Source organism: Cervus elaphus, chromosome 25 (genome assembly GCF_910594005.1).
Source record: "Cervus elaphus chromosome 25, mCerEla1.1, whole genome shotgun sequence".
Classification (NCBI taxonomy): Eukaryota; Metazoa; Chordata; class Mammalia; order Artiodactyla; family Cervidae; genus Cervus; species Cervus elaphus.
Window position 1 is genome coordinate 40,184,391 of NC_057839.1, and position 23,332 is coordinate 40,207,722.

The 23,332-nt window shown below is 34.4% G+C and overlaps 1 protein-coding gene across 5 annotated transcripts in view; it reads left to right on the forward strand.

The window, feature by feature from the left end:
• The window catches only part of LMBRD2 (LMBR1 domain containing 2), a 46,035-nt gene that overhangs the window by 15,157 nt on the left and 7,546 nt on the right, over nt 1-23,332 (forward strand). For all 5 annotated transcript variants that reach the window (XM_043887416.1, XM_043887417.1, XM_043887418.1 and 2 more), the window contains 10 exons: nt 6,451-6,525; nt 8,680-8,793; nt 9,150-9,333; nt 9,720-9,901; nt 10,458-10,591; nt 14,289-14,394; nt 15,037-15,134; nt 18,226-18,329; nt 19,522-19,568; nt 20,828-20,933. In XM_043887416.1, the coding sequence (XP_043743351.1) occupies nt 6,451-6,525; nt 8,680-8,793; nt 9,150-9,333; nt 9,720-9,901; nt 10,458-10,591; nt 14,289-14,394; nt 15,037-15,134; nt 18,226-18,329; nt 19,522-19,568; nt 20,828-20,933 (1,150 nt within the window). The remainder of the gene's footprint in view (nt 1-6,450; nt 6,526-8,679; nt 8,794-9,149; nt 9,334-9,719; nt 9,902-10,457; nt 10,592-14,288; nt 14,395-15,036; nt 15,135-18,225; nt 18,330-19,521; nt 19,569-20,827; nt 20,934-23,332) is intronic.

A 23,332-nucleotide genomic window follows, 5' to 3' on the forward strand; every position in this document is an offset into this window, starting at 1 on the left:
TGTATACACTGTTGGTTTTGTTGGTGGTGGTGGTATCAACAGCATACTGGTGGACTTTAGACTGAAAACTGATGATGTGTAATTCTAAAGAATTTCTCACCCATTCAGATGACTCATTGGCAGTTCAACTTCGTAAGATATCATCTCCATCTTCTAATTGACAAAGATGTAGGGTGAATGTATTTAACAGTGCAGGCTTATGCTTGTTGTCCTGGGGTAACTTTTAGTAGTTAAAAGTTGAGACTCAAAAAGTGTCCACAGTTAGATGATAAGTTACATAGTTACCATGACAGAGTAGAAGTGAAAATTGAAATTAAAGGTAGGGCTTCTTCCTGAAAGTTTGACCCAAAGTAATCCCACCAAGTCTGGAAACCTCTTTAGAGAACAATATTCATGGGAATTTGTATGCCTCAGTTTTGTTTCCTGTCTATAATCTTAATAAGGCACTTCATTTTGCTCACTTGTAATATGCATATAATTTGAATAAATCTCATAAAGTTGTTGAAAGTATAAATTTCAATAATATATACCCAAAAATACAACAAAGTGCAAAATTTTGCTGTTTAATAATTTAGCTGATTTTAAAAAAGAATGTAGTCACCTAAAATGTTGCTCTTCTGTGAAAATATGCTATTCCAATGATGTTATTCTTCAGCTTAAAACCTTATACTAAAGGCTTTCATTCATGTTAGAGTAGTCTCCAAGATGTTTTAATGTGGCTAATCAAAAAATGATTTGACCCATGTTTAGTTCTTCAGCCTTATCTCAAGCCCCTAAAGTCTTCCTAACACTGGTCAACTTTGGTTCCTCAAACTTATTAATGGTGATGATAATAGCAAACATGTAGGCAAACAAATATATGTAGACTTATAGACGTATTTGCCCATGCCTTTCTAAGCACTTTATATATATTAATACATTCAGTTCTCAAGCAGCCTTATAAGGGAGGGTTTTTTGTCCTTGTTTCTATAAAGGAAAATGAGACACAGAGAGGGTAAGTTTCCCATGTTCACACAGTTACCGGGTGATGGAGCGAGGCAGTCTGACTCTAGTTTGTGCTTTTATAGGGACAGGCCTTTTTCTGTAAAGGGCCAGATAGTAACTATTTTAGGCTTTCTGTGCCATATGCTCTCTGTTGCAACTGCATCACTGGCTGCTTTAGCATGAAAGCAGCCATACCCAATAAGAATGAGCAGTGGATATGTTCAGATAAGAACAGATGGTGGACTGGATTGAATCTGGTTTGCCGACCCCTACTCTTCACCATTATGTTCATTGCTTTCTTTGTTCTGTTTTTGAGTGTGGTGTTCCCAAATTCTTGGAACCCTCTTTTCTCCATTCTCTTTCGCTAATTCCTACTTCATTTTCAGTTCTCAATACAACTGAGAATTCTTGAGGGAAGCCTTCTCTGGTAGTTTCCTGGGGCTGCCACAACAAAGTACATGAACTGGGTGGTTTAAACAACAGAAATTTTTTGTCTCAGAGCTCTGGGGGCTAAAGTCCAAGATCAAGGTGTCAGCATGGTTGGTTCCTTTAGAGGGCTATAGGGAAATTTGTACCACATCTCCTGTCTTCTGATAGTTAAGTGACAATCTTTCATGTTCCTTAGCTTGTAGATCTCTCTGTCTTCTTATTCACATGGTATTCTCCCTGTGTGCCTCTCTGTGTCCTAATTTCTTCTGTTTATAAGGACACCAGTAAGATTAGAGGCCCACCCCATTCCAGTAAGCCTTTTCTTGATTTAACCAGTTAAAGCTGTGAAAGCCCTATTCCCAGATAAGATTACATTATGAAGTACTGGGTGTTGAGACAACATATGATTTTGGGGGGAACAAAGTTCCAACCCATAACACCTCCCTTGGTTCTCTAAATTCTTAGATACTCAGCAACCATTTTTAAGTGAACAAAAGAATGAATACTGATTCTTTGATTCTGGTTGAAAATTTTTCTGTTGACTTTTCAGCATTTATTTATAAAATGTTAAGAACTGTAGCATTCCTTAGGCATATGATGGATATTATTATATTTTTCAAAAGAAATTAATTTATATTTGGTGATTTTTATACTTGATATATTTGAAAATTTTTAACTGAAGATTTGAATTTTTTAAGAAATTTGAAAATTTATATTTGATAATAAAATAATTAAAAGATCATTTGATAGCATTTCCCTCAAAAGTTGGTATTAAAATTCAGTTCTTTCATATTTAAGGAATATAGATTTCATGAGTTTATTAAAAATTCCTTGACCAAGTATAAATTAAATGCAGTTTATTATTTTAGATCTGGATTTTGCCAGGAGGAACCTTCAGTATCTTAATAAAGATAGATTTTGTTACTGTTGTTTTTAGGTAGGAGTCCTGTACTTAGAAATAGGCTGTGGTAAATTAAGGATTGGAATTGATGCCTTCTTTGCTATTTTAGTATAGGTTTAAGGTGTGAGGGATTTAAAAAATTTTAGATAAGAGAAAATTTTCCATGTGAATAAGAAATCACTTTTTTTAATTGAATATATCTGATGTAAGTTCAGTTCAGTTCAGTCACTCAGTCATGTCCGACTCCTTGTGACCCCATGAACTGCAGCATGCCAGGCCTTCCTGTCCGTCACCAACTCCCGGAGTTCACCCAAACCCATGTCCATTGAGTCAGTGATGCCATCCAACCGTCTCATCCTCTGTCATCCCCTTCTCCTCCTGCCCTCAATCTTTCCCATCATCAGGGTCTTTTCAAATGAGTCAGCTCTTCCCATCAGGTGGCCAGAATATTGGAGTTTCAGTTTCAGCATCAGTCCTTCCAATGAATATTCAGGACTGATTTCCTTTAGGATGGACTGGTTGGATCTCCTTGCAGTCCAAGGGACTCTCAAGAGTCTTCTCCAACACTGCAATTCAAAAGCATCAATTCTTCGGCACTCAGCTTTCTTTATAGTCCAACTCTCACATCCATACATGACCACTGGAAAAACCATAGCCTTGACTAGACGGACCTTTGTTGGCAATGTAATGTCTCTGCTTTTCAATATGCTGTCTAGGTTGGTCATAACTTTCCTTCCAAGGAGTAAGTGTCTTTTAATTTCATGGCTGCAATCACCATCTGCAGTGATTTTGGAGCCCAGAAAAATAAAGTCACCCACTGTTTCCCCATCTATTTGCCGTGAAGTGATGGGACTGGATGCCATGATCTTAATTTTCTGAATGTTGAGCGTTAAGCCAACTTTTCCACTCTCTTTCACCTTCATCAAGAGGCTCTTTAAATTTAAGGTGTACAAAGTGTTAATTGATCCATTTTATATTGTAAGAGACACTCTTTTCTTAATGATTGTTTTGCAAATGGCAGGAAGTTCCCATAGGTAAAAGAATTCTGGACCTTTTTTACCCCCCCCAAAAAATTTTATCAGATATGGATTTCTTTGTCCATGTATTTTAAGGGAATTTGGGGTCCTTCCTGTTTTCTGAATGTCTGAAAATTTATAAACTTGTGGAGAAAATTTTTTTATCATTTAATAAAATAATAAAATAATTTTTATCATTTAATAAATCATTTAATATCTTCCTGCCATCTGAAGTGCTATGTGGAATGAGCTATTAGGATACTAACTGTCTAGAGTACAAAATTGTACAGTTCCTCACAGTATATGCCAAATGCACTGTAAATGATGCATGCTGTAGTGTTGAGAAGTTTTGCTTCAGAGCAGCCATCAGTGGAGGAGATGAAATGGAGGAAATGAAATATGACCTGGGCCTTGAAGGAAGTGTAGAATTTTCATAGCTGACAGCATTCTGCTCAAATATCAGGAGATTTTAAAACCAAACTAATTAAGCATAAGATAAAATACAAAGTTTGTAAAGCTTGAAAGATATACAGCCGGATAGGAGGGCCTCGAAAGTCAGACTGAAGTCCAGACTATATTTTGAAAGCAGTGAGGAATCATTGACACCTTGTATATGGTTTAGGATAACCAATCAGATGGAGGTGTGCAGAATAAAGCTTGGAATGAGACTATTGATAACTTAGTTTGAGAGAAAACTTAAAATACACTGGTTTTGAATACATCTTTTAGCAGATCACAGTCACCTTTTTAGGGGGTAATTATTAATTATATTTTTCAGCTATCCATAAAATCTCCCAAATACGTTTTATAAAAACCAGTTTAGTGTTTTATGATATGTTTTCCATGGAGTGAATTATATATATCTTGTGTGTCCATTACTTTTCTTTGAACCATTAATAAAACTTACAAGCTATGTCAAATCATTCAAAAGAAATTTTTGCTAGATGGCCAGAGGTCACCTCTACCTGCTGTCATTTTTTGAGGCAGATGATTTTGGAGAGGGAAAAAACAGCTACTTATTTCCACTGAAAATTGCCTTTTAGTCTGATTTGATGTATTTTGTCTGGTGAAGAGTTGACTATAACGACACAGATATGACAGAGTTTAAATTATGTTGAGTTGACTATAATGATATAATAATGACAGAGTTATTTTTGTATAACATAACATAATTAAAATTATGTTATTTTATATGAAGCAAAGAAGCTACTATTTCAAATACTTTCTGCACTTTATAAAAATTATGAACTTTGAAGGAAATTTAAACTCATAAAGTATAGCCAATATCAATATTTTATTACTTAAACTTAACTTTTGTATGATAAGCTATTATTATAGCTATAGAATTCAAAGGAAAAATACTTTCATATATGAAATATAAACAGACTATAGTTTATATTCAAAGTTATGGTAACAAGTCAACAGAACTTTAAGGTAGCTTAGAAATGGAAAATTGTAGTGTAAGGGTTACTTCAAGCACCTTTTAAAAAGCAAAATCTTTTCATTCTGTTTTTAGGCCTGTTCATTGACCTCAGAATGAACTGCTGCTAAGGCCTTCTGGAGTACTTTGCTCTTTCTCTTCAACCTGATCAAGCAGTACTTAGGCCATTACTCTGCTTTCCTGTTAGTCACTGGATTTCTTTCACTTTCCTGAAACTCCTTGTTCTCTTCTGCTTGGAGGTTTTCGTGCATGCTGTCCCTCTGTCTGGTATATTCTTACTCTTTCCTTTGGTTGGCTGACTCCTTTCCTCAGTTTAGCTTTTTATCTCAGTTTAAAAAATCAGTTCATCAGAAAACTTTCCATGTGAGATTATAGAGCAGTTTTCACACCTTTTCTATTTGAATCATATCTGCTTTCTTCACTCAGCTAAGCTCTTTGACAGGAGCAGTGTCTTTTGGTACAGATTATTCATGGGTCTGCGTATTTTAAATTTTGGTGGATACTGCTAAATTATTTTCCAAAAAGGTTATTTGACATTTTATTGTATATAGAAGGCCTTTCCCCCTACAGTCTTCCCTCATTACAAAATAGCAATTTTTTATAATTTTGCAAGAAAACTGTCCTCATTTTAAAAACTTGTTTTTTTTTAGTGAGGTTGAATATTTTTTTTTCAGTTATTTATTGGCCAGTTGCATTTCCTTTATAGCTTCCCATTTTTCTATTGATTTTTAAAAATGCTTCATATATTAAGGATAGTATTTTTTTCCATATATATTTTATTTTTTCACAGCTTTGTTTATACACCCTATGGTTTCTCTGCCTCCAGTTTTACATCCTTTAAGGCCATTCTCTACCCTATAATCAGAATGTTCTTTTTAATATTCTGGTTGATTCACTCTTGCCTCCCAGCCTTTGAACATCCTGTTTCTTCTTCCTAGAACAGTGGTTCCAACTTTTCAAAAATTTCCTGTAGTATTATAGGATATTATAGGATATGAGAACTAGTGCTTCTAAAGATTCCCTTCCCTAATGCCTTCATGCCTTTCTTACTCTTTAAATTGTTTGTTTAATTATCTCATCACCACACTGTAATCTTAGACTTAAAACACCATGTCTTCCCACTTCACCCTGCAGTATGGATTGTGGTGACCTTTCACCTAGGACAGTGCTGACATATAATGTACTCTTAATCTTAAAAATGTGGAATGAATCATTAGTTGTGACTGCTGAAAGTACTCTGTTGTTGGAAAGGAGCAGGTGCTTTGTGATATTTTTAGCATGTTCTGCTGCTTCTGGTTTCTTTGCATTTTAGATAATGAGGTAATTGAGCATGAGGAGCAAGGTGGAAGAACAAAGTCTTGTTCTTTTAGAATCGCAAAGTCTGACTGATCCTTCATGAGTTTTTCTAATGCTTATTCATCTTTGTATACCAAATGATAAGGCAGTAAATTTAGAAATTTATAGAAAGTGTGAGGGTGTAGATAAATTTGTTCTATAATTTTATATTTTTATTTTTGTTATTAAGAACTTTTATTCAGAGAATGGAACTTTATTATATGCTGAGTAATTTAGGTTGTTACTAAACTTGTGAGAATATATATAGTACCTAGAGCGTCCTGATTTGAAACACCTAATCTATAGAAATGGAAATATTTTTATTTCTCTTACTGTTCTTATAGGAAGTTCGTAAAGTGAATGAGAGCATCAAGTATAACCACCCACTGAGAAAATGTGTTGACACAATACTTAAAAAGGTAATTAAATAATATTCTCATCTGCTTTCTTTTGAAATATAAATCTACATAATGTAATATTATAATAAAAGCATCAGAAAAGTACACAAACAGCATATGATTGACATCTTCCAGCCTTTTCCATTTTTATGTTAACAGTAAATTAATAATAATTTGTACATAAAATTTGTTAGTTATTATACATTTAACATTATTTATTGGCAGTATTTTCCATTGAAATGTGGCTATAGAGATTATGTTAAATAATGTAAAATCATTGCTGTGATGGAGATGGACCTTTATAGGTTGTAAAAATGTCATTAAATGTAGTCACAAGAGGCATATCTCCTGTAAGAAAATAAACTAAGTTCTCAATAATCACTTTTAAGCAGCTTTGTACATGTTATCTTATAAGCATAGTTTATAAGATAAATGATATTATAAGATATTTAATGTAGATATTTAAAAAGAAACTATACAATTAAGATTTTGATGGCTTAGTATTGAATTGGAGGTATTCATATACTTTCAAAAATGATTATTTTGTAAATGAGTTTCCCAGTTATCTTCTCGGCAACCATAGAACCACTGAACTATTCCTTTTCTTATGTTTATTTTTAAAGACTTGTATGTAAGTATTTTTTTAATTCAGGTAGCATTGATTTATGACATATTTTAAGTTTTGTGTGTACATTATATTTCTACTTTTATATACCCTATACCATCCTTACCACCAGAATTTATTTTCCATCAGCCATACAGTGGAACCCCTTTATCCATTTTACCCTATCTCTATTACTACTTTTTTCTCTGTATCAATGTTTGTTTTTATTTAGTTTGGTTTATTCATTTATTTTGTTTTGTTCATTTATTAGTTTTTTATACTCTACACATGGGTTAAATCATATAGTGTTTTTCTTTATCTGACTTATTTCACTTAGCATAATACCCTCCAGGTCTATCTGTGTTGCAAATGGCAAGATTTTGCCCTTTTTGATGGCTGAGTAGTATTCCACTGTGTGTGTGCATGTGTGTGTGCATGTACACATATACCACATCTTCTTTATCCATTCGTTCATTGATGGGCACTTAGGTTATTTTCTTGGCTATTGTAAATAATGCTGCAGTGATCATAGGGGTACAGATATCTTTTAGGATTAGTATTTTCTTATTCTTTAGATAAAATCCCAGAGGTGAGATAGTTAGATCATATGGTAGTTCTGTTCTTAATTTTTTGAAGACTCACCATACTATCTTCCATAGTGGCCTGCATCAATTTACATTCTCACCAATTGTGTGTGAGGATTCCATTTTCTCCACATCTTCACCAACACTTGTTATTTCTTGTCATTTTGTTAATAGCCGCTTTGATGATTTGCATTTCTCTAATAGTGATGTTGAACATCTTTTCAAGTACTTGTTGGCCACCTGTATGTCTTCTTTGGGAAATATAATCTATTCAGCTCCTCTGCCCATTTTTCAGTCAGATTATTCATTGTTGAATTGTATGAGTTCTTTACATATTTTGTATATTAATCTCTTATTGGATATATCATTTGAAATTCTTCTCTCATTTGGTAAGTTGTCTTTTCACTGTATTGATGGTTTCCCTTGCTATACAAAAGCTTTTTAGTTTGATGTAATCACATTTGTTTATTTTTGCTTTTGCTTCCCTTGCCTGGGGAGACATATCTAGAAAGAGTTTTGCTAAGAGTGATATCAGAGAGCATCCTGCCTATATTTTCTCCTGGGATTTTTATGATTTCAGGTCTTACATTCAAGTCTTTAATCCATTTGGGGTTGAGTTTTATATATGGTGTGCAATTGTGGCCTAGTTTAATTTTTTTTTTTATTTTTTGCATGTGGCTATTCAGTTCTTTTCCTGTGTTTTAAATCCTGTGTTTTAACTAAGATGAGAGTCATGAGAATCAATTCTCTAATCATTTCCCTTTTATTTGCTACCTTTTGAGACCTATTTATGGAGGTTAACTAACTTGCCCAAGTTCATAGATGTATTAAATGACTAATAGTAGGGTAGGTGACTCCACATCTGGAAGATATTTGCAAGAAAATTGGATATGCTTAAGAATGAAAGATTCTTAACAAAAATAAGATTTTTTAATCTTAAAAAATTTTTTATCTTAGAATTTCTAAAAATCTACTTGTTCCTTTTAGTGTCCTATAGAGTATCAGGAAAAAATGGGCAGGAACATGGATGATTATGAAGATTTTGATGAAAAGCATAATACCTACCCAAGTGAAAAAAGTCTGGTAAAACTACATAAACAGGTAACTATATAGCCTTTTTACCTTCTGATGATTTTAGTTGGATTTACTGCCCACAAAAAAGGAGTTTTGAGTGAATGTATGTCAGAAACTTCCTTTGATCTTGTCCTTATCATTATTCTTGGAAGTGTTTTAACTTCCTGTTTCTTGACAGGAGTACTGTTGGCATTTCCGGAGGAGAATTATTCACTGAGCAAACTGTTACATATATTACAGAATATTAACATCCTCAGCCCCACCCAGTAAATGCCATTAGCACTTCCCTGTTGTTGTGACAACCAAAACATGCTCCTTAGTAGGGAGTTGAATCACTGTTGTTTCAGAGCACTGACAGGTATACCCCCTGCTGTCTTTTTAAGGTGATTTATTCAGTTCAGCGACATCGTCGAACTCAAGTACAATGGCAGATTCTTTTGGAACAAGCATTTTATCTAGAAGATGTAGCAAAAAATGAAACAAGTGCTACTTGTCAGTTTGTTCATACCTTTCAATCGCCAGAGCCAGAAAATAGATTTATTCAATATTTTTATAATCCTACAGTTGGTATGTAATTTTTGATATACATTTCAAAGTTTGATGCTGATAATTTTCCTGATGGAAAGTGTATATTTTCACCAATGCAGAGTTGAATTATAATTGTGTTTTTTGACTTACACCAATTTGAGTTTGGTGTTTCCTCATGATCAGATACAGGTTCTGCATTTTTGGCAGGAATACCTCAGCAGTAATGTGTCCTTCTCAGAGCAGGAGGCCTATGATATCAGTTTGTTCTGTTATTGGTTATCATTTGTTTAGGATGGTGTCTGCTTGTTTCCACCAGTATGTCTCTTTTGCAATTATGTATCTTGTGTGGAGGAATTTTGACACACTGTAAATACACTGTTGCTTCTTTATGGTCTTCCTAATCATTTTTTCTTTTTATCTTACAGAGTGGTACTGGGAATGTCTTTTGCGACCCTGGTTTTATCGGGTACTTGCTGTGGTGTTGTCCATATTCTCTGTGATAGTTGTGTGGTCAGAGTGCACATTCTTTAGCACTAGACCTGTCTTATCCCTCTTTGCAGTCTTCATACAGCTGGCTGAAAAAACATACAATTATATTTATATCGAGGTTAGTTTGTTTTATATCTGTCATAAATAAATGTCAGTCATGGTTTAAGTTTAATCCTTAACTGTTGTATCTTTTCTCCACATATTTCTTCTAATAATAATGAAAGCAGTGAAGTTCCCCACAGTGTTATTATTCAGATTTCCAAAAATGAGCTTCATCATTTTACCCAGACTATAAAAACTAAGAACTGTATTTGAGGAGAGATGAAAAGATGCAAAATAATGCACAATATTTTTATGAGAATATTTTGATCCTGTTTATGCCAGTGAAGCTAGATAAATTATAGTTTTCATGTGAAGAGTTGCCAAGGGAATGAGAGAACAGGCTCACTTCAGGAGGTAGATTTGAAACTTATGGATAGGATGTGGGACTGATTAAGATCTAGATTTTTTTTTCATAATTTCATTTTCTTAGGTGGTTAAAAAGCTGCTATTACTGTGTTTAAATTTTAGAATGTCAATAAATGTTAGTTGGAATGAAAAGATGATGCTTATAATAGTATATAAAGTACTGAAGTCTATTAGTCTGAAACTGGGTTTTTGTTTTGTTTTTTCAGATTGCTTGTTTTCTTTCCATCTTCTTCCTCAGTATCTGTGTTTATTCTACTGTGTTCAGGATTCGTGTATTTAACTATTACTACCTGGCTTCACATCACCAGACTGATGCGTATAGCCTTCTTTTCAGTGGCATGTAAGTAGACTGTGTTTAGAAACAAGGAAAATGTCTCCGTTATATGAAGGTCTCTTTTATTTCTTGTTGTTTATGGCTCTTTTACTAACACCTATATTTCTATGAGCTAGTTGCTTAGGTTTAAGTATTAATTAGATGCTTGTTGATTGCTAGCTCAATCCTGCTTGAAGTTTAGGGTTAAAATAGGTATGCTAGATTAGGAAGGAAAAGAAGGGCATAGTGAGTCTGGATTTACCAATTAGAAGTCAGTAAATAAGTTAGTAATAATAGAAACATTTGAGATTTTAGAGACTAAGTCTAGAAAGTGTTCTGAGAATCAGAAAAATTCAGTGGTCACACTGAATTGTGGAGGACTAAGAAGACCAAAAGAATAATTTTTGCTAAGAGATTTAGCAGAATTTTAGAGAGATGGCTCCAGCTTGGGCTAAATTGCACAATCTATTGTTTGTCCATATTATTAAACTAGTTATATTAGGTTTTTAGGGCTGGACTTTGGGAACTTCAAGAGGAATCAATATCTGAAGCATCTCTAAGACTTTTTTTTAACCTTTTTCCCCGAAATAATTACAGATTCAAAGGAAGTTGCAAATACAATACAGAATCTTAATAACCTTCACCCAGCCTCCCCCAGTGGAGACATTTTATATGCTGTTGTACAATATCAAAAGCAAAAAATTTACACAGACACATTACTGTTAACTAGACCACAACAGACTTTATTAGTTCTCACTATTTTTTATACTTTATTCATTTGTGTGTGTGTGTGTATAGATTCCTGTAACCACCACCATAATCAAGATACAGAACTATTCTGTCACCACAAAATAACTCCTCACTTCACCTCTTTATATTCATACCCTCTCTTCATTTTCATCTCTTCCTGTTCTCTAGCTCCTTGTTTTGTAAGGTTCTTTGTTTATCTGGTCATAACTCCCCACAAAGTAGGCATAAAAGGAACATACCTCCACATAATAAAGGCCATGTATGACAGATCTACAGCAAACATTATCCTCAGTGGTAAATGACTGAAAGCATTTCCTCTAAACTCAGGAACAAGACAAGGGTGGCTGCTTTTACCGCTGTTATTCAACACAGTTTTGGAAGTCCTTGCCATCACAATCAGAGAAGAAAAAGAAATAAAATAAAAAGAATCCAGATTGGAAGAAAAGTAAAACTCTGACTGTCTGCGAATGACATGATTCTCTACATAGAAAACCCTATAGATGCCGCCAGAAAATTACTAGAGCTAATCAGTGAATATAGTAAAATTGCAGGATATAAAATTAATACACAGAAATCCCTTGGATTCCTATATACTAACAGTGAAAAATCAGAAAAAGAAATTAAGGAAACAATCCCATTCACCACTGCAATAAAAAGAATAAAATACTTAGGAATAAATTTGCCTAAAGAGACAAAAGACTTCTATGCAGAAAACTATAAGACACTGATGAAGGAAATCAAAGATGACACAAACAAATGGAGAGATACTAGCACAAAAACAGAAATATAGACCAAAGGAACAAGATAAAAAGTCCAGAGATAAATCTACACACTTGTGGGCACCTTATCTTTGACATAGGAGGCAAAAATACACAATGGAGAAAAGACAGTCTCTTCAAAAAGTAGTGCTGGGAAAACTGGTCAGCTGCCTGTATAGGAATGAAATTAGAACATCATCTAACATCATACACAAAAATAAACTCAAAATGGATTAAAGACCTAAATGTAAGACCAAAAACTAAAAAACTTTTAGAGGAAAACAGAGCACTCTGATATAAACCACAACAAGGCCCGCTATGTTCTCCTAGAATAATGGAAATAAAAATAAACAAGACCTAATTAAAAACTTTTGCACAACGAAGGAAGCTATAAGCAAGGTGAAAAGACAACCCTCAGAATGGGCAAAATTAATAGCAAGCAAAACAACTGACAAAAAATTAATCTCCTAGGTATATAAGCAGCTCATGCAGCTCAATACCGGGAAAACAAACAGCCTAGTATAAAAGTGGGCAGAAGACCTAAACAGACATTTCTCCAAAGATGACATACAGATGGCTAATAAACACATGATAAAATGCTCAACGAAGCTCATTATTGGAGAAATGCAAGTAGAAACTACAATGAGATATCATCTGACTCCAGTCAGAATAGCTATCATCAAAAAGTCTGCAAACAATAAATGCTGGAGAGGGTGTGGAGAAAAGGGACCACTCTTACACTGTTGGGAATGCAAATTGATACAGCCACTATGGAGAGCAGTGTGCTGTGCTGCTGTACTTAGTTGCCCCGTCTTGTCCAACTCTTTGCGACCCCATGAACTATGTAGCCCACCAGGCTTCTCTGCCCATGGAATTTTCCAGACAAGAATACTGGAGCGGGTTGCCATGTCCTCCTCCAGGGATCTTCCTAACCCAGGGATTGAACCCGAGTCTCCCGCACTGCAGGCAGATTCTTTACTGTCTGAGCCACCAGGGAAGCCCAAGAATAGTGGAGTGGTAGCCTATTCCTTCTCCAGGAGATCTTCCTGCCCCAGGAATCAAACCAAAGTCTCCTGCATTGCAGGAGGATTCTCTACCAGCTGAGCTACCAGGGAAGCCCGGAAAACAGTATAGAAGTTCCTTTAAAATCTAGGAATGAAGCTACCATACAACCCAGCAAGTCTACTGCTGGGCATATACTCTCAGAAAAACAGAATCGAAAAAGACACATGTACCCCAATGTTCATTGCAGCACTATTTACAATACCTAAGACAAGGAAGCAACCTGGATGACCACTGACAGATGAATGGATAAGGAAGTTGTGGTATATATACACAACGGGATATTACTCAGCTATAAAAAGAAATGCATTTGAGTCAGTTCTAATGAGGTGGATGAACCAAGAGCCTCTTGTCCAGAGTGAAGTCAGGAAGAGATAGACAAATATATATTAAAACATATACATGGAATCTAGAAAGATAGTACTGACAACCCTGTTTGCAGGGCAGCAAAGGAGACAGACATTTTGGACACAGTGGGGGAAGGAGAGCGTGGGATGATATGAGAGAAAAGCACTGAAGCATATACATTACCATATGTAAAATGATACCAGTGAAAAGTTGCTGCATAACACAACAACAACCTGGATGGGTGGGATGGGGAGGGTGTGGGAAGGGGGTTCGAGACGGGGGGGACATGTATGCCTAATGCTGATTCATGCTGATACATGGCAAAAGCTGTCACAATATTGTAAAGTAATTATCCTCTAATTAAAAAAATAGAATATAATAAGAAAAAAACTGAGCTCCAACAGTTATTTAAAGCTGTAGTTGTCAGAGTTGACATAATGTGTTACAGCTTCAGATCTTTTATGTACTGAGTACAATTCACCTTGAGGATTGAGCTAAATTGCACAGAAGAGGCACATACAAAGCCACTCTACAAATTCTTGGGATAAAGCAGTGGCAAACCTTACCAAAGGAGGCATCCTGAGGCTGTTTTGTTTTGTAGGTGTTGATGTTTTTCACGAGACTGTGGTATTAATAGGACTTTGAGAATGTCTTCCAAGTAAGGGCAGTTCATATTAAGAATTCAAAATACAAATAGATGAGAGTAATAGAATGATCTGAAACATTCTCAGTGTATTTCAAGATAACATAAAATGTGTGTTGCTGCTTTATTCTTATATATTGTGTTTGTTTATGCTTTATTGCAGGTTATTTTGCCGTTTGACTCCTCCTTTATGTCTTAATTTCTTGGGTTTGACCCACATGGATTCATCCATCTCTCACCAAAATACACAGCCAACTGCTTATACATCTGTAAGTATGGTAAAAAAGAGTTCTTTAGATTCATTATCTATATAGGATGCTATTATTGTGAAATTTCTTTTCACTGCTGGAAAACAATTCTATTGCATTATTAGAATCTTTTTAAAAATTACTAGAACTTTCTTTTACACATTGTATATGTAGTTACTAATGACTGGATAAAGGTGATATTGCTTTTGTTTTATTATAAACAAATTTTTTTTGGTCCAGCTAAGCAGTATTCACAGACCTGACCTATAATAATATTGACCTTTATGTTTATGGTCTTAATGTAATTGATGATTTTCAGTAATATTTATATAATGTTAATTTCTTAGGACAAAATAAGCCATATCAAGATATAATAGACACATAACATTGTATTATTTTAAGGTGTACAACATAATTAGTATATGTATATATTGTGAAATAGTTATCACAGTAAGTTTAATTAACATTCATCACCTCACAATCACAATTTTTTTCCTCTTGTGATGAGGACTTAAAAGTCAGTCTGTTTAGTGCTTCATTTCTACTTTTTTTAAAACTCCAAATTTATTGATGTAGCTGGTTATAGATAAATTTTCTAATGATGAAAAGAATGAAATATATAGAGCTGTACTGATTTAACTAAATTTTTTTCTTGCTCCTCAGATTATGGGTTCCATGAAAGTTTTATCCTTTATTGCAGATGGGTTCTATATATATTATCCTATGTTGGTGGTAATTCTCTGCATTGCTACGTATTTTAGGTAAGACACTTAACATTGCTTGTTTTTTCTTATAAATGTATCCTGATCTGGATATCTTTCTTCTTAAAACTCTTTTAAATATTCACTGGTTGGCTTTTGGTTGTTTTATTGTGGCTTTGGGAATACTGGGGATAATTTAAAGAGATCACTTGCGTGCTGGGTCAGGGTCTCCCTCTAAAGATATTTTCAAGAAAAGAGAGTTATTCTAGGTATTTGGTCTACAAAGTGATAGGATTAATAACAAAATATTAACTCTGAGTCCTGGCCTTTGGTCATGGCAGCCAGTGTATCTTATAAAGCACCTGCTTGCCCAGCTTCTATTTGGTAACATGTATTAGTCTTAGGGCTTTCCACATAATAATTTTTGAGTTTTTAGATGTTTCAGACCATAATCAGCACAAAAGATCAGGTAAGGAGCAGTCGTAATCAGACAGTACATGGAAAGTACACGGGCTACTCTTTTTATCAGATCAGAAAAATTGGTAGAACCTTGGCAGAGATCAGACTCAAAAGGAGTTAAGACAGGTGTCCTTGGCTTCTAGCACCTTGTCTTCCCTACTTCCACATTAAGTGCCTTCATCCCGTACTCTGCCTACCTTCTTCACTGCTTCAGTGCTCCATGACAGACCAAAAATGCCACTTAAAAAAAGTTTTATTGATAATAAGTTTCATCCAACCACTATTCATTTAAATCTTTCAGTATAATTAGTTACTACAAATAGTTTACAAATAGCATATATTATTATACTGATATTCTAACACTTGGATATTGATTAAAAAGACAAATATTGTTTGAAATAAATTCTCTGTTGAATTTTTTTTAAGCATCTATATTTTGTCTTCTCATAAGTAAAGGAGCCAAAAGATTATAATTTAAAATAAAACTTAATATGAACTGGTGAAAATGAAAGTCGCTCAGTCGTGTCTGACTCTCTGCGACCCCATGGACTGTAGCCTATCTGACGACTCTGTCCATTGAATTCTCTAGGCAGGAATACTGTCATTCCCTTCTCCAGGGGATCTTCCTGACCTGGGGCTTGAACCCAGGACTCCTGCATTGCAGGCGGATTCTTTACCAGTTGAGCTATCAGGGAAGCCCATAAACTGATAAAACAATATAATATTTTCAGCTTTTTTCTGTAAAGTAGGAAAGACAGAGGTTTATATTTATTATGAAAATGATGTGTTAAAAGTAAGAGATCAGTCATCCTTTGGATATCCAAAACTAAACTTTTTTATGTGCTTATTCATTTAAAAAGTTTATAAACTACAAATGGAACATTAAGAGCTTGTGATGTATAAATCCTATCGCCTCATCTTAGTGGTTATGTTGGTAAGATTAGCATCTCTACTTAAGGTTAGCATCTTATTAGATTGACATATGCATCAAGGAACAGATGGATGAGATAATGTCTTGTCAACTATAAAATTTTAATGTAAGGAATTATGTTTAAAAGGAAAATTGTTTAATTAAAAATATTTCTTTAAAAGTGTTGTTTTATAATTAAGATAAACTTTGCTAGTTTGTGTTTAAGGAAAAGAAAGGTCATATACATCAATTATCAAATTATATTTTTATAATTTATCTATATATTTGTAATATATAATATATATATTTATATATAAAAATATACTGTATTATAGGAATATTTGAAGAAATGCCTTGCAGACATTTCAGTATTGACTTGACTTTATAGGTCGATTTTCTTTTGGAATGCTGCCATAATAGTTTAATTTCTTTATTACTAGCACATAAACATTCTCAGAGCTATTAATGATATTTAGACTTAACTGCCTAGAGCCTATAAAGCTGTTTCTGGACACTTTATACAAAGCTACAACCTTTCCAGAGACAATGATCTCATCCTGCAGTATAGTATTCCCACAGGTATATAAGGATGGTAGGGGGAGTATCTAAAGTCACAGAATTAGCATGACCATCCACCTGAAACCCCAATTTTACTCACTGGTAAGTCATCCAAGCATTCCTTATATATTAAAACAAGCAGATAATTTATGAACTAGTCAGATTTTTACACGTCACTGATGTAAAATGGGAGATCTTTACTTTTTCTTAATTGTTTCACTGTTTTCTCTTCTTCCTAACAGACATGCTTTCACACACATGCTTTCACACACACACACACACACACACACACACACACACACACACACACACACACACACACACACACACACACACACACACACTCCTCCCTTTTTTCTTCCTCTCTCTGCCTTACTTCATGTATGGTGTTCGGAATTCTGCCATTAAAAGTACATTAGTGAAGAAGTTTGAAAACTAAGGTAGTAAAAAGAACTTAGTCTTTGTTTTGTTTTGGATATAAATCCTCAGCTCTAAAATTTATTAATTGGTCTTTAACAAAGTATTTAACGCCCTTTGCCTCTGTTCTTTATCTATAAAGTAATATTTATCTCTTAGAGTTATAGTAAGAATTAAATAAGCGTATCTGTAAACTATCTGATGCGTAATAGTAGTTTAACAGATATTAATCCTTCCTTATGTACCATATTTTCAGAGTATTCCTGTCCTGCACAACAATGAGGTTTAAAGTAAAAACCAAATAAGATATAAATGATAGCCCCCAGTTAAGCTATAGTAATCAATTCTGAATTTATAGTAACACTGATTTAAATAGAATTGACTAGTTCTCAGTATAAAAAAAACATGAAAATCAGTTTGCATAATTAAGACTTTCTAAGCCAAGAATATTCTACACTTGTAAATACTGGTTGTGTATGTGTATTAAAATTGCTATTTGAATACAAGAAAAGGATAAATTGCTTTTGTATTATAGCCATTGCTTAGCATCCTGGTATAATAATCTTCTGAAAGTATGCTAGTGGCCTAACTTAATTTGTGTCTGTAAGAAGTCAGGCTTTGGTGCATACCTTAGTCGGTGGAGTACTGGGCATTGAAGTTTCTTAGAAAGGGAAATAAGTACTTGAAGAAAGACGAATGTAGTGCTGTATAACTTGACATGATAATTAGAAATACAACAGAGGCTTCCAATGTAAACATTTACAGTATGAAATAATGCTTATCTTTTTGAAAATCTACTTTTGTTAGCTTGGGAACTCGTTGTTTGAATCTACTTGGTTTCCAGCAGTTCATGGGAGATAATGATATGACATCAGACTTAGTTGATGAAGGAAAAGAATTAATCAGACGAGGTAAGATTTTTCTTTTAAAATAAATGAAGAGAAAGTACTGATTCAAAATACAAAATTAATGTTTGTGTGATTTGAAACTTCTAATCTATCTTAAGAAATTACAGATTAATGTGTTTTAGCTAAAATTCTATGGAAAGCCTTCATGGTAAAAAAAATTTTTGAAAACATACATGGTTATTTCATCTGTCTTTAAGAAATTCTGTAGCAGAAATTATTAATATGTCTGTGACTAAATAATGCCCTTGTTTAGTATGGGAGTCATTTTCTTGTTTTCTTTGAAATATATTTGTCAAATTGAATACAATATAAAACTCATTAAAGAATCATTAGTTTAATGCTGCATAGGTTATCATTCAAACCAAGGCTGGTTTTTAGAATGTAGTGATAATTAACAGTCTGTTAGAATGCATTGTGCTCTACTGGAATCTAATCTCAAAACTGAGTGTATCAAATTTCTTGATGTTCAAGTGATGGTAGAATAGGGAGGAAAAGAAGAACAAAACTTGAGTTTTGGGACATTGGTTTTTAGGCATTCTTCCTACTTGAGCATGGGGTTCTTTATGATCTTATTTAAACATAAATCCAAAATGTACTATGACTCTAAAATATGCTAGTGTAGCCTTCACATGCTCTCACAGGAAGGTGGTGTCTAGTTAATGTAATAGTTCTTCTGCTGTTTGCATTAATCAGACTTCATCTGGAATATCATACACAGTCCTGGATAAGATTTTCAAGAGTAGGACTGATAAGTCAGAAGGAATCTAGAGAAGGATAGGCAGAATGATGAGTGTGTCAGGTGTATCTTATGGGAAAAAACCACTGAGTATATAGCCAGAAGAGCGTAATGGAAAAAAAAAAATCTTATGCAGAAAGAAGTATGAATTTAATTTATAAGGTAAAACAAAGAAAAAGAGAAACTGCCTAGAAGCAAATTTTAGGTCGCCAGGGGGAGGAAGTTCTTCCTCATTGACACTGTTTAGATAGATCCTAAAGAGTGATCTCCAGCAAAAGTTGAGAAGGTTTTCTCTACGGAGTTAGGTGACCTCTCCGGTTCTTTCCAACAATAACCTATTACCTTTGACTTTGTAGTAATTTAAAGGAAATTGGTCATAGCCTGATACCTTTACTTCAGTTACTCTACATCTAATTAAACCATATTATACCAAATTTGAGACCACTTTTCTGTCTCTAGAGAAGAGAAAAAGGCAACGGCAAGAAGAAGGTGAAAACAGAAGAAGAGTAAGTATGGTTCTTACTAACTTGCTATCACCTAAAGATTAATGTGAAATATCGTAAGAATCTAATTGATTTTGGCTGAAAACAATGGGACAATGACATAGATGTATTTTTACAGAAAGGCAGTTTTAATAGTTTCAGATAAACATGCTAGGAATTCTGTCAGACCTGTTCTAAAAAATCATTAGTAATAAATTACTTCATGTCCAACATCTAGCAGTTTCTTGCCTAAGGTAGGGGCAGTAAATATTTATTGAGTAAGTGAATAAATTAATGCAGTCTTGCTGTTGAAATGATTTTGATTGCTTGAAAAATATGCTTTTTTGTGTTATGACATTACTTTCATTCCTCTTTTTCTTTAGTCCTTTGTTTGCTAAGGCAAACTAACCTCCTAGAGAATTGAAAAGGCAAAAAATGAGAAAAGTCTAGTCATAGTCACTACAAATTTTCAGCACCTGAGTGTGTCCATATTGGAGAAGTGAAGACTCAGGAGACATGATAGTTGTCTTTGTGTATTTTAGTGCATGTCGTGGAAAGGGAGACTTGTTCTTTATTTCAGAAGGCATAACTAGCACCAAAGAGTGGACTAGAGTTCACCTCTGTGTGGAAACTCAGTTTACCAAAATTGGAACAGGATGATCAAACATAGAATTTTTCATGTCTTCTAATAAGAGAGCCAGATAGCATCTGGCATGGCTATTTTAGAGTGAAATTCTGCACTGCATGGGTTCCTTTCAATTCTAGGAATTTGATGAGTAGAATCCCAGTTAATAAGATTTTAGTGCAGTTAAGACACAATGCCACGTGAGTCATTACTTAATTATGTTTATCTACAACTTTAATTTTGCTATCAAAATTTGGGTCACTATGATTTGTAGTTTATTTGGGTAGAATAAAATTTTATTAACATCTTATTAATTATTTTGAGTTTCATAATTCTTCCATGGTCAAGACAACCTTACTGTAGTTGTAATATTTTGACATTTTAGATGGAAGTCAATAACTTAAAATAATCATTGCTAGCAAAAATTTTTATAAATGTCTTCAAGTTAAGTTTGATAACTATTAAAATCATTTAGAAATAAAGGAAATTATCTATGATTTCTAAAGGCACTGTGCTAATTATACTGATTATCTGACAAATTCCTGATGAAAAAGAATTAGATTATATTACTCTACATATATAATCTGAATCTGTTATCACTGATGAATTATTTTCTGACTGTGTCTTCTCGTGTTATATGTTCGTGTTTCTTTTCTAGGAATGGAAAGAGCGTTATGGACACAGTAGAGAAGATTCCACTAGAAACAGAAATGTTCATATTGACCCAAAAGAATCAAATTTCTCAGAAATGAGTACCAACCGATGTAAGTAGTTTATTATCTAGTTTTCTTAAGAAATTGTTTTCTTATGCTTGCTTGTATAGAGACTGAGAAAATGCCTTTATAGAACAATAAGTGAGGTTCTGCAGTGACTTTCCTTTTTTCATCCCTCAGTATATGGGAGGAAGAGGAAAGTCAAGTATGCGTTAGGTAGGAGAAGGAGACATCTGGGACATCATATGAATAGTTGTCATTATACTATCTAAATAATAGTACTTATCCCAGGCATATTTTTGGCAGGTATCGGTTTCTATTAACCTAAATGTTTTTCAGGCTATTTGGTCATTTTTATAATAAATTACTGACTGACTCTTATGTGTCAGGTACTTTCCCAGGAGTACGAAGAAGATAATTTCCATCCTTGGTTTGCCCTTATATGAATGAGGAACTGATACCAGGCAGAAGACATTGGCCAGTGGGTTGAGTCAGGAAGCCTCCCCACATTCTTGATTTTGTCATATGCTTCTGGAAGGGTGACAAGAGACCTCTTTGTGTGCAGGATCCAGCACTGAGTAGAAGGCAGAGGAGAGATGCAGGGATGCTGAGAGTGTATAAGGCTGCACACATGATGCTGAAGGACTCAGCTCAAGGGAGGAAAAAGAATTCTTCATTGGGAAAGGGTTTCTATTGTAAAGAAATACTACTTAGGAATGAGTAGTATTTAGCCAGTTGAAGGGGTTTTTAGCAGAACAAAGAATGAACAACATGAGAGAATTTGGGGGGAAATGTAGATTTTCCTGTATGACTAGAACCTGAAGTATGAGAAGCCTGATGAGAGGAAAGGCTACAGAGATAGTTGGGAAACATATTATCACGCTTAGAAGTTTAGATTTTATCCCAAAGAGAAGATTTCAGTATGGAAAGAAGCATGCTCAGATTTTTGGTTTAGAAAGATGAATTTGACATCTATATAAAGTATTATTTCCAGGGAAGTGAGACACAACCCAGTTTAGTGTCTGTTGTAGTAATGCAGTCAGAAAATGATGAGGGCATTAATACACAATATTTGTTTTATGGAAGAAACCAATACAACATTGTAAAGCCATTATCCTCCAATTAAAGATAAATTAAAAAACAAAAAAATGATGAGGGCTTAAAATAAGCATCCTGGAGATAAAGAAGAGAGGATGTGTTTGGATGAGATTTAGCATAAAAGAAATGAGAGAAAGCTGAAGTTTCCATTAAAGCTAGGAAATAGAGGGATAATTCTACAAAGATATTTGGAAGCTTATCTTAGATTTGGACTTAACCGAGTGCAGAGATCTGGTGGGCATAGGAGAATGGTTAAGAGGAAACACAAAACCTTGGGATGATGAGTTAGAACCTGGCATGTGGGAGGCAACCAGTATTTGCTGAATGAATGAGAGAAACAGTGGAGGGCAGAGGCGAAGATGACAACAATGTAAGGTGAGAGAGAATTGGCTTGCCATAAATTTTCAAAAAGAGCTGTGTCATGGTTTGTTTTGATGCTGTTGAGCTGCTCAAAATGACACTGTGAAAATTTAGGTTTTTATGGAGAAAACATCATTCATATAGGGAAAGGAGAGTTAGTTTTCTAGATCTGTGCTGACCAAGGTGGTAACCATTAGCCACATATGGCTGTTTAGCATTTGCAGGGTAGCTGGTGCCCCATATTGAAATGATAATATTTTGGATATATTGGGTTAAATATGTTATAATTAATTTCAACTATTTATTTTTACTTTTTAAATGTATTTACTAGTAAAAAGTAAATGCGGGGCTTGCAATTTATTTCTGTTGGACATTGCTTCCCTGAATTCTTGCCCCATGGAAAAAAGAGTCAGTCCTTTCTTGGAGAGTTTGAGTTGATTGCACCTTAAAATCATAGCCGAGAAATGAGATGTAGCATCCCCTGGATTCACTATGAAACCAGCTGAAACTTATTTTAATTGTGAACAATTTCACTGTTATGATTGCTGTTGTTCACTCGCTAAGTTGTGTCTAACTCTTTACGAACCCATGCACTGCAGCACACCAGACTTCCAAGTTCTTCACTATCTCCCAGAGTGTGCTCAAACTCATGTCCATTGACTCGGTGATGCCATCTGACAATCTCATCATCTGTCGTCCCCTTATCCTTTTGCCCTCAATCTTTCCCAGCATCGGGGTCTTTTCCAGTGAATCAGCTTTTTGAATCAGGTGACCAAAGTACTGAGGTTCAACTTCAGCACCAGTCCTTCTAATGAATACTCAGGGTTGATTTCCTTTAGGATTGACTGGTTTGATCTCCTTGCAGTCCAAGGAACTCTTAAGAGTCTTCTCCAACACCACAGTTCGAAAGCATCAATTCTTCAGCGCTCAGCCTTCTTTATGGTCCAACTCTCACATCCATAGCTAACTACTAGAAAAACCATAGCTTTGAC